This window comes from Heptranchias perlo, chromosome 1 (genome assembly GCF_035084215.1).
Source record: "Heptranchias perlo isolate sHepPer1 chromosome 1, sHepPer1.hap1, whole genome shotgun sequence".
In the NCBI taxonomy this organism is placed as follows: domain Eukaryota; kingdom Metazoa; phylum Chordata; class Chondrichthyes; order Hexanchiformes; family Hexanchidae; genus Heptranchias; species Heptranchias perlo.
The window spans coordinates 172,996,727-173,009,167 of NC_090325.1; the positions used below are offsets into that span (position 1 = coordinate 172,996,727).

Genomic DNA, 12,441 nt, shown 5'->3' on the forward strand with positions numbered 1-12,441 from the left:
GTTTGATAATCACTCCTGTGAAGCGCCTTGGGACGTTTATCTGTGTTAAAGGCGCTATATGAATGCAAGTAGTTGTTGTTGTTTGGTCAGCTGTAGCACAAGCCTGATGAATGGGGAAGCTCCCTCCACTCAGCCCCTACATCATACTTTAACCCCAACGTAGAAGAGCACCCCATGCTGTGCCAGCGAGAGTTTTTCTGTTTTCTACACCAGCTATTTAATGACCTCTTTGTTAAATTATCAAGTTAGCCCTGGCTTGTCCTGAATTCTGGGAGTTTTGTGCTGTGAACCTATCCTACAAGGGACTACCAAATACATTACACAATAGATCTTTCCTTGTAGCCAACAGAGATGAATCTCTATTCCAACAGTCTGAACTGGAATTAGACCCATGGCCCAAAGGGAAAAAAACAATGTGCTAACTCACTAGTCCACCCAGCCCCCTTTTTAAAAAGAAAGAATTGCTTTATTGCAGATACAATGACTGGCATAGTGATTTCTTTTTTAATTCACACTTGATAATAGCAAATCTTTCTAAATGTTTTGAAAAACTAGAAGTCTTTGCATGATACCTTGATAGTTCTGATACAATATTTAGTTATCAGCTGTTCTCTATACACTGAATGCTAATGCCTTACTGGATTTTCTTTTGGTGGGGGGGCAGTTCATCTGTGCCTCACTCCATCCCTGCCTTAAAAGATGGCCAGACATGATGTTTTCATGACTTTGCTATTATAATTCTGTGACTAGCTACTCACATGTGTGACTGGCCTGATTTGACTTCCTTTGTTTTCTCCTCCTCCAACCTTACTTATAGGGAAGTGCCCAGTCACCATACTTGTCATCAGTCAGGCTCCAAGACTTGGAGAGCAGGGTCATCTATGTATTCACAACTTTATCAATGCTGCTTTGCATTGCTCACCGCTCCTCACGCCCTTTTTGGCGAATGTGTGGGGAGTGAGATAGAGTGTAGCATGATTATGACAAGTGTCTTCAACTTGCACCTATGATGAGAATTGATTAACAGTGGAGAAATGTTTTTGGTAATGGCATTCCAGTCTACAGGGATGCTGGAATTGACGGTTCTAATAATCAAAGCATTTCAGGAGGGACTTCTAAGTTGTTTTAATCCTGTGTTGACTGAAAACCTAGATTTCTATTCTAAACCAGAGGGTGGTGAGAGTCTGGAACTTACTGCCTGAGAGGGCGGTAGAGGCAGAAACTCTCAACTCATTTAAAAAAAAACTACCTGGATGTGCACCTGAAGAGCCGTGACTTGCAGGGCTACCGACCACACCGGCTGGGTGGCTTGTTTCTCAGCTGGCGCGGACACGATGGGCCGAATGGCCTCCTTCTGTGCCATAAATTTTCTATGATTCTATGATTTCTATGATTTGTAATAGAAGTTTACACAGTACAATTTCCCTAATTCATATGGTCAGAATTGAGTAACTTGTAGCTTGAGGCTTCTGTTGAATTTTGTCACAAATATTAGTCATAGAGTAAATTCACACTTGATAATTTTGTTCTTTTTTCTTCCTTCTTGAAGATGATGATGGACCAGTTGTGAGCAGTGATTCAGACACTTCACTGATTCTGGCTGTTGAAGTTGGACTTTCTGATGTAGAGCTCTCCACTGATCAGGATTGCGAGGAAGTGAAATCCTGAGGAGGGTTAATTTTATCTCTGGATTTGGATCAGGCAAGCCCACAGAGTGACTGCAACAAATATCTAGTGCACTCAGAACTGGGATGATTGTGAGAGCAATAGCGACAATCGTTTACTCTTCCTTAGATACAGATTCTTTAACATTTGATGTCAGTTTTCTTCACGAGGAACCTGCAAGCTTATCTCTGTCCTCATTCCGATATTTAAAAATGCTGTTAACACTATTCAGTGACTGACCTAAATGAAGAAAATAACAATTTTATGTGTTTACTTATTGTTTTATACCTTCAACAATGGTCAAGAATTTATCTGTGTTTTTAAGTTTGTTTTTGCGGCTCACTCCAGCTTTTCCAGAGTTTGATCCTAAAATATTTTTATTAAAAGGATTGATCTTGGAATCACTGCCTCAACATTAAAACATTCAGTCGGTGCTTTTAAGTTATGAACTGAATTTTAAAATTGGCTGCAAGTCCTGCACTCCTGTGAATCACTAGCTTTTTTTTGTGGTCAGCTTTAAGTAAAGTTTTTTTTTGCTCAATAAACATTCAGAGCAGCAGCTTGCAGGTGCGGAAAAGACTCCTAGAAGTTCATCTGCCATCTCTTAACATATCTTTGCCAATAGAAGAGCTAGTAGTGGTATTGTACAGGGATGTTGTTCATATACAGTGTGCTCTGACGGGAATTTAGACGGAGTGAATGTTCCAGCAACAGCCCGCTTGCACTCTAAGAATTCATGGTAGACTGGGTTGTGTGAATGTTTGTGTGTATGGTTCATGTTTGGCATTCCCCCATGTCTGTGACATTGTGGCCATTAACACAAAGCATTGAGAAAGTGGCCAAATAGGTTAAACCACAAGCTTTGTACCCATAATGGCTTTTAAGTGATGGAAATCAAAATTAATTTTAGTCTTTACAGAATTGCTTTACACCAACCAACCTCAGCAAAAAGATAATTTACACTATATACTGTACTTCAAAAGAATGATTTTCTAATTTCATGGAATTTGGAATTTCAGTTACTTATCATCTGTCCTAACAATAGCTTATTGTACAGTGAAAGCATATGAAAATTTATCAGAATTACAGATTTGTTATACTGAATCTGAAAAAATGACTGCTCAAGTCGTGAGATTCTACTGCAGCCTTTTTGTAGATAGATCCTTCCCTCCCACAAAAAGACCCAATAATGTAATTCATAATGCTGAAAAAATATTTATAAATTCTCTCCAGATGGAAAGACAAATACCACAAAGCAACAGAAGTTGTATATTTTTGAAACTACTGTATTGTTTTTGTCCTATATGTAGATTATTGACTGTTTAGACATTAGCATTTGATAATAGGCAATCTTTTACAATTGTATTGGTAAAGAACAAATTAAAAGCCCTACGTTGACCCATGGACCATAATGGATATTTATCGTATACTGTATAGAGCTTGTAATCACCCTGGTGCATTTTTTTGGACTTAGAGCAGCACAGCAATAGGCAAAGTACCAGGTGTGTTATCTGAAGACTTTAAAACTTTATGAGGTTGCAGTTTGTTTGGCATTGAAAGGAAATATCTTCATTTGTGTATAGGACTAGAATTAGACTGGAAAGGTGGTTGGATATAGCAGACTCTTGAGCAGCATACTATTTGCTGGCTTACACTTGATGATAAATGTTAAAAATACTAACATGCTAATGAATTATAGAAATCCAGTTGACTGAAAGTTATCTGATAATGAATTGTTTCTGATATTAGCTTTTTAAAGGATTAAAGTGTTTTTTCCAACTCAGACAAAAGATTAAGATTGCTTACGTTACTGATGGAAAAAAATCAAGTATTAATGAAATTGCAGATACTTTGTCCGAACAAATCAGAATATCCATTATTAATGCTAAGTAAGCTATTATTCTTCCTCACTCGTTCACCCTTCATGTACCATAGGATGTAGCCCATCATTGCAAGATGGAAAATCATTTGAACCATTTCCTCAAGAAAATTAAACTTTAAACAGCCACATGCTCTGTTGTACAAGATGTCTTGCTGAAGACTGCACTCTTGGTTCTCCTTCTCGTGTCAGCAGCAAATCTCTATACTGTCTCCCACACCAGAAAGGGTTTGAATTGATGCTTATTAGGAGTTTTTTATTGCTATAAACAGTTTCAGATTCTCCCCTGAAGTTGTTGGGCTTTTAGAGAGAAAGCTTTATCAAAGTTTGAGTGGTTGCACTTTACATTTACTTTAGTTTTAGTCTGCAAAATTCTTGGGTCATTTTCCAGCAGTGCCATTTTGCATCCTACGAAGATCTATCTCAATCGGAACAACCCTGAGGACTAGGGGCTAAGTGGAGTTCTTCAGGGGTCAGTGCTTGGACCCCTGTTGTTTCCAATTTACATAAATTAGCAGGATTGTGAAAGCAGCAGTAAGATTGTCAAATTTGAAGATGGTACTAAAATAGAAAAATCAGTAAAAACTGAAGTTGCAGCTAAGATTTGCAGAATAATTTGAATGATTTATTTAAATAGATGTACAAAAGACAAATAAAATTTAATGCTGACAAATGCAAAGTTGTGTCTATTGGATAAAATAATGTGCAACATAAGAACAAAATAATATAATTAGTGCAGGCTTCCTCAGAAAGGGACCAGGTTGGATTGTCATGGGCAATGTCTAGATAGGTGAAGCAATTTTAAAAAGACTGAAGAAAATGCTAAGATATACAGCAAGAAAGTGGAATACAAGTCTACTGAGGTAATGCTAAGGCTGTACAATGTGCTGGTCAGAACACACTTGGAATGCTGTGTACAGTTCTGGTCATCAAACTACAAAAGGAAAGTACAAACAATGGAGAAGGTGCAGAGAAGAGCAACAAAAATGATTTCAAGTCCATGGGGGTGAGCTATGACAAAATACATTTTTAAAGCCCAATCTTTGGAGCCTAGAGAGATGATGTTTGGGAGGGGCAGGAAGGAGGAGGGACTGTGTTGAATTATATAAAATATTAAATGACTCAGATGAGGTCAATCCTGAAGCTTATTGGATGGTAGGAGCAGAGGTTTTTAAGTATGAACAACAGAAATATATTTAGATCAGACATGACAAGGTACATCTACATGCAAATCTACTGATAAATGTATGGAACAATATGTTAGACAAGGTAGTGAACACATGTTCAAAACATAGATGGATGCTGCTAGGCTGGAAAAGTTAGGGAGCTAGAAATTTGGGATTCAGTGGGCTGGATGTCCATTTCTCACCTTATACTTTACTTGTGTTCTTATATCCACACCCATAATGGCTACCTGCCCATCATGACTCCTGGTTTTAAAATTTTCATTGAGTGACTTGATTGACTAATATTGCCTCTGCTGTCCATCATTGCATGATTTTCCCTATATGCAAGCCTGTTCCTGTCTTAGCAGAAGAGCTTTGCTTGACTATTAGAAGGTGATCCTGGCCACCAGAATGGTTAAGCTCAAATTTTCTTGGCATTGAGTCACCTAGGACTTCAGCGTGGCACAAAAACACAGAAAAATTAAATACAAACAGGGAGCACCTGCAGCACTCCTCCCTTAAAGAAGCACTGTTTGAACAATGTTTTGCATAGGTTCAGCGGGCCATGAAAAAGATGTTGGGGAGGGGAGCTTCTCTAGCACTGATCATAAGTTGAACCTGCCGTCAGATTCAGCTACCAACCTAGGGTCAGCCAAAGCTGGCATCAACAGATTGACCAGAGTATCCTGCTTGACAACCAGTGTTACTCACTTGCCCAAGTATAGACGTCCGCACCAACAAACTCTGTTACCTCAGCTTCAAACAGATGTCAATCGCGTTGACTCTTACCAAGCCCCAACCAGATGTAGTTCCACCGATGGCACTGCATTGATCCACCTACATTATTATAGGAAGAGGAAGGACAAATCATTTCCATAGGACTGCACCCCCCCTACACTTAGTTTACTGTAAGAATTCCTTTTACTTCCATGTCGACAGCCAACAAGAGTCTTTCCCACTGTATGGCCACCTTGGCTAAATTAGTTGTGTCCCCTCTTTCACTGCCTACCCACTTGGACTTCTGTGAAGCATTTTGATGCTCCTCAGTAGCACCAGTTCCAGTAGATGCCAGGACAGCACCGGTTTTGCCTAAGACAGTCAGATCATGCCTTTTGCTGAATCGTCAAGAGATGGCATTATTTGTTGCTGAAACCCGGCTGCACACCCCTTCATTTTCTCCAAAGAAGAGCAGGTAGATGAGAAGAAGGGAAAAGAGGGTGATAATCTAGCAATTGCAGTCCGCTTACAAACATTGACAGGAACACACAGATAAATCGTAGATTCATTGCATAGACTCACTCAAGGATTACAGTTCCTGGATTGCCTTACAGCTGGAGATTCAAGCCCAGGTGCACTGCAGCATCAGCAAAGACACCATATTTGACCTACCAAATAATTTTGCTAGCCACACATTTATAGGATTTCAATATCCCTTTTCAGTATGGATGACAGTGAAAACAATCTATTCCAAACAGCTACATTGGTGCCCAGGCCAGACTATCGTGACCAAACGTCCTTCCTTTTTTGACAGCTAACAACTGATTTACCAGTAGTCTTCCAGGTCCAGACATAAAGTTTGGCAAGTTCCTTATCCAAAAGCAAACTCCAGTTTCTCCTGAGAATGAATTGAAACAAATGGACAACTGGGGTAAGATGCTTTACTTGCAAAGCATAGCCTCTACCAGAAACTTTGAGTAAAGCTTGTGCTCCTAAAAAGCTCATGCTCCAGCTGACTTTTCCACTTTGGAATTAGAGCCTTATCCTATTGTATCAGATGTTGAATTTCAGTCAAAGAATGAGAAAGACCATTCTGAGGATAAGTGTTCAAACATTCCAAAGGGACGTCTGCTTTCTACAGTCTTCATTCTCTAATGAAAATCTTCTGTCTTTACAAAATCCTTAATCTTAAACTCAGTTCTTCCATTTATTTTATACCACAAAGATTTCTGATTTTGTTTAAATGGGGAAAAGGGACAGATGAGGAGAGTTAATATTTTTAAGTATTTTGAATACTTTTGGACTTGACTCCATTAACTCTGAATTGTTCAATCTTAACTAAACATTTTAAACCCTTTTTTTGCTCCTGAAAATCATGTTCTCTTTCGAAAATTGACACTGATCCGTTTAAATTCAAATTGAAGTCACAGTGGTTGAAAATAACACTGTAAATATTTTCTGGCTGCAGTAGAGTTTCATTTAGCCATATATCTTGCATGTGACTTTTTAACAGCAACAGTTGCTTCCTTTCCAAATTGGTCATATCAAACTCACGATGATGAACATAATGCTGAAACTCTTTGGCACTCATCAAATCTCATACAGGTAGCTCGAGTCCTGATTATCACCATCAAATTAAATTCAAGACTTCCATCAGAAAGGATGTCTGGTAGCATGTAAGGTTTTCTTGGAGTTTTGTAGGTTATTGAACATTGTAGATGAGTTTCACCAGAAAAATCATGTTTCCTTTTAAGAACCGGATGCAATACAATTAAATTCAAATAGATCAATTACAGTACTCCCAGGCTTATTAACTTCTGAACTATCTAGGTAATCATACTCACATTTTATATGTGATTTCCTATCATCAAAACCTATTTGTCTAGTTGTGTGGTAGGTCCGTGTACCAGTGTGCAATGCTATTCAAAGGTTAGATGCAGGTTCACAATTTTAATTCACTGATGGTAAGTAGCATTGGCAGAAATCTAGGGATACTTTGCTGGACTGGCTGGAAATGGATGTGCAGGGAGACATAAAAGGGGGGGAAATTAGATCAGGGTTCAGAAGGGAAGAAGTTAAGCATGACTGAGATAAAAGTAACATTACATGTTCTTATGACTATACTTCAAACTCTTGATTATTCAAGCATGTTAAGTATGCCCCAAGTAATTTTGCAAAAATGCATGAGGGTTATGGTTCGCCCCAAACTATAGTTTGTTGTATTTTGAACCATGTTTTCCTATTCTATACTGCCTACATTGCAAAATGTTCTAATCATGGCTTAATTTAGGAGCAAATGAACAAAAGAAATACATTTGTATCTGGATCAATTCTGGAATGTATTACTTATAAACAATGCAGATATTCTCGTGTATTAATTTTGAATTGCTATTTTGTATGTAAGCATTTCCACAACAATTGTTCAACTTAGAAGACATTTTTAAGTTCATAAGTCAGGAAGAACATTGCTGTGAATATAGGATATAAATTCAGTGCATTATAAATGGTTGGTAGTACTATCAATTTGTGACTGTTTATTGCTAGGCCATTTGCATAGAGAAACCATTTCAATCCACACTTGACAAGTCTTTTTTAAAATAAATATACATGTAAAACCCATTCTACTTGAATATATCAGGATAGTAATTTTTTCATATGTCATTGAAACAATTTTTAATTATAATGTATGTGACAAATGAATTTTCCCAAAAGGTGTAAAAATTCATTTTGAATGCAAGTTTGTGTTTCCTTCAACAGGTTATAAGAATGTGAGATCTGCATTCACCAAAGATGTCACTGGTTTTGTCTTCATAACACTACAGAAGATAACTTGTAAATAGATTTTCTTATGGATTTCTTTAAATAAAATTTAGTTTGTCCTAACATAACTTTGTTTCAAAAACGTTTCAACCAATATTATCATAATGCTCTACAAAGGTGCCAAGCAATAAGGTTTTTTAAAGATAATTTTTTAAAAAGCACTTGGCAATCATTTTTCTTGTATTGCCAGAATACACTTCCATTTAGTGTTCATTTAGACACATTATTTGTGCACGGGGTCACTAAAGCAGCATATTAACCAGTATTTCGGTAAGTTTTAACTGTTAGTTTAAGTCTTGGTTAGTACCAACTGAATTATGTCATCAATGTAACAACCAAAGAGTCAAAAGTACATCCTTGAAGTGAAACGGTAGTTGCAATATCTCTCTAAATGTGACTATAGTAATGGGAGAACCATACACAATTTGGCCATTTCCATGTTTCCCCTTATTCTAAACAGGGTTTCAAATAAGTCTGCAAGACCATGACCAATGACTGAAAAATGTCACTGGCCTGCTGCAAATGCTACTTGTCAGTTAATGTTATAGAACTTTAAAAGCTGTACTTGCCTTCCAGTACACAGATGACTTTGAGGCAATTATATTAAAAAAAAGCTAAATAAGCTTATTTTATGTTTGACTGCAGTGCACTGCGCTTGTGTGTTTATGGGTCCATCAGATCAGTCCACTTCTCCCATTGTTGAATTGTCGCAGTCTAACAGACGAATGCCGAATTCAGTCCTGCTTCGGTGTTATTCAATTATATTTGCATGTTGAATAAAATCATTCAATAGAATTTCTGATCAGTGGGAAGGATAAATTAGGAATTTAACCTGTAATTTTCCAAGTACTAAAAGAAAGTGCTGTTTAGGTGCAGAGTGCCTACTGCTGTCTGAGACCATATAATTGAAACATCTTTATACAGATAGAGGTGACAAGAGAAACTTATAATCTTTACAGTTGTTTTTTGAATACTATTGATACTCCATTTATGATATAGAGCTGCTCTTAACACTTAGCATTCCACCCTCTTGCTGCTAAAACTTTATAGTACAGGCCTGTTTTACCAGCAGGATGGGAAAGGCAGCAGCCAGAAATTATGGATATAGCCAGACTGACTGGCTGAGGCTCACCCAATCCTCTTCGCCCATACCAGTAATGCAGCAGTATTTAGACTAATCCACTTACCAGTACAGTGGTTCTCCATTGATGTTTACAGGTGTGCATTTCTTTTTAAGAAAATCAATTTTGTCTCCCCCCAACGCCAACCCAGTTGAACACTATTTGAGAAGTGCTGTCTTACTACTTGTAAGGGAGCGGGGAGGAAATGGGAGTGTTTCAGCCAGTAAAATAGACAGTAGTCATATTTTTCATTTTCCAAAGCCCTCATTTTCACCAGAACCAGTTTTTACCATGGTAGAAAAGTAAAGTCTAGAAGTCGTATTGTGCTCCTATCTTCTGGCACCCACTGAAAAGAAAGTTGAATTGTACCAATCAAACCACTTCTGGTAGCAAACAATAGTGGAATTAGGTCGCCATTCATTGCCGGATTGCTGCTATAAATGGGGTGTTAATGAACCACACATGAGAGGAAATTAGTCCAGTTTTTCAACATTTGAGAGTGCCGTATATCGCACCGTGCCTGTCCAGTCTTTTCAGAGTGGTCAATACTATGTATAAGGTTCCATTCATTACTTTAATAAGTACCTCTTCCCAGGCACCTCGTTTCTTTCAATCGAGTGTTTATCAAAGGATGTTAAAGTTGACTCCATGTAATCCAAGTTTTACCTGACTTTAGCAAAACATGGTTTTCCATTCAGTCAGTCATTGGTTATGTTAGTGCAGGTGGATTCATTGTTTGCCTTATGCTAAATAGATTAAAAGATGTGGGTTTATTCCTTTATGATGCAGCTCGCTGTATTGTCGGGTGTGCTGCTTTTGTCCTCAGAAACATCAGCTCAATGAGAAACATCTATTTTGCTTTCTCAATGCTATTTCTTCTAGATGCTTTCATTTCAAATAAATGCTTAGTTTGTTGAGTGTTAAGCCAAGCGGCAAACGAATTAGGCAGTGATTTCAATAGATTTTTTTTTAGTTGGCATTTTGCCAGATGCTGCAGCCTGCAAGATAATAGGCTAAAATATTGTGTAGTTGTATTATCGGTTGTAATGCATTTTTCTCTAGAATTTTCTTTATGTATGGTGTTGCAATTGTTTTCTATTTGAAGTGAGTTGTTATTACTGAAGTACAATGTGTTTGTTTCTTCCCCCATAATGCACTTTATATCTCTTGAAAAAGATGGCATCCAAGGATGTTACTGGGGAAAAGGGATTTGCCTGATACAATCAATAATAAAGCATAATTCTTTTTTGGTTTGCAGTACTTAATATTGCTTGAACATACACTTGATGTTTGTATAAAGGGGGAGGGGTTAAATTCAAATGTGGAAACACTATTCAGTAGCCTATTACTACTATTTTGTTACATAGCAGACAAAAAAAATGTAAATATGTGCAGCTGTGTTGATATGTACTCGGTAAGATGTTGCAACTATACAAGATTAAAAAATTGGTGAGTTCCAATAAATTTTAATTGAACGGTTTTCTTAACAAGTGAGTCCCATGTTTGTATTTTGTTTTAACCATATTAGTAGCAATTTTCCTAGGACTGCTTCAACATGCAACCTGAATCTTCAAATTGTAGGTGGTTTATTCATTGGAGAATGTTGTGATCATCATGAGGCGAAATGATGGTGCTGAGAATCAGAACATTGATTCTCATTCATTCAGTTTCCATGTACAATAGGAATTGCAGGGTGAAATTACTTGGGATGATTCCCCTTTTAAGAAACAGTCAGGTGATCTTCCCAACCCTGCTATATATAGGCCTTTTTCTGAGACAAGCCTACATTTCTGTTTGTCTTATCATTAGCTGTAGATCACTTTCTGTTGTCTCCTACAACAATGTTCAGACAGTGTTTATTTGTCCTCTATTTTCTACAAAACAATTAAAAGCTCTCCTGTGGGCTTTTTGTCTTGTAAAAGTTTTCTGATTGTTTAGAGTCTGAAAAGTTCTGGCGCAGTTTTCTACTAACTGTTTTTGACTTTGTCTACTTCAATTGGTACAACTTCCATTGTGCAACTGGTCTCTCCAACTCCTGGCTTTAATATTTCCATTCAGTGCCATAGATTCTTCCCAGTAATGGGCTCCGCAAATAGTTGCCTTCACTGTTTTCCATTGTTGTGTAATTATTTGAAGTTTGAAGCATATGCTCAGCACAAAAGCTCTACGTGGCTGAATTATCCAGTGGGAGGAGATTTTGGTTAACAGAATGTCAAAACTAGATGATTCTTGGTACACAGAGATGTTCTCTGCACAGAAGCTTTTCTCCATTCCTGTGTTAAATTGAGAATGGAAAGTGAGAAGGGAACATTCATAAGACACTTACCTTAAATGTCAGCTTGGCTCAGTGATAACACTTTTGCCTCTTGAGCCAGAAGGTCATGGGCTAAAGCCGCACTCCAAGACTTGAGCGTATAATCTATGCTGACACTTCAGCAGTAAGAGAGTGCCACATTGTCAGAGATGCTGTTTTTCAGATGAGACATTAAACTGAAGTGTGTTGTTCAGATGGACTTAAAAGATCCCATGGTAATTTTTTTTGAAGAAGAGAAGTAGGGTGTTCTGCAAGTGTCCTGGCCAATATTCATCCCTCAGCCAACCCCATCAAGACATTCATCTCATTGCTGTTTGTGGGACCATATTTGTTTGCATAACAATTACAGTTCAAAGGTAATTCATTAGCTGTGAAGTTTTTCGAAAGGTCGCAGAATTGTGCAAGGTGCATATATAAATGCAAGTAGTTCTTTTACTTTTTTCTTTCTTCCCCCTTAAAGCTGTAGCAATGTCTTGGTGTTAGTTTTCATGGTCACAGTTAAAGATAGCAAGATATGGCCTCATATAATCTTCTCCAGCATTGTCCATAAATTGGCTCAACCCACTGATTCAGCTTCTAGTATTGGCTAATGTTGGTTTCAATCAAGTGATCCCTGACTAGCACTCACGTGCAACCTTCACTACAGTCAGTCACTTCAAGTCCAGGACAGATGTTGATTTTGATACCACACTCCAGCTGACCACATAATTGATTATTAACTTTCTTGTATGGAAGAACAAAACATTGATTACAGAGCCC

At 37.7% G+C, this 12,441-nt stretch overlaps 1 protein-coding gene across 1 annotated transcript in view; it reads left to right on the forward strand.

Moving 5' to 3' along the window:
* The window catches only part of rnf150a (ring finger protein 150a), a 161,353-nt gene extending 150,514 nt beyond the window's left edge, over positions 1–10,839 (forward strand). The window contains exon 7 of the mRNA XM_067993870.1: positions 1,550–10,839. Within this exon, the coding sequence (XP_067849971.1) occupies positions 1,550–1,668 (119 nt within the window). The 3' untranslated portion in view covers positions 1,669–10,839. The remainder of the gene's footprint in view (positions 1–1,549) is intronic.
* Positions 10,840–12,441: the final 1,602 nt, after the last annotated feature.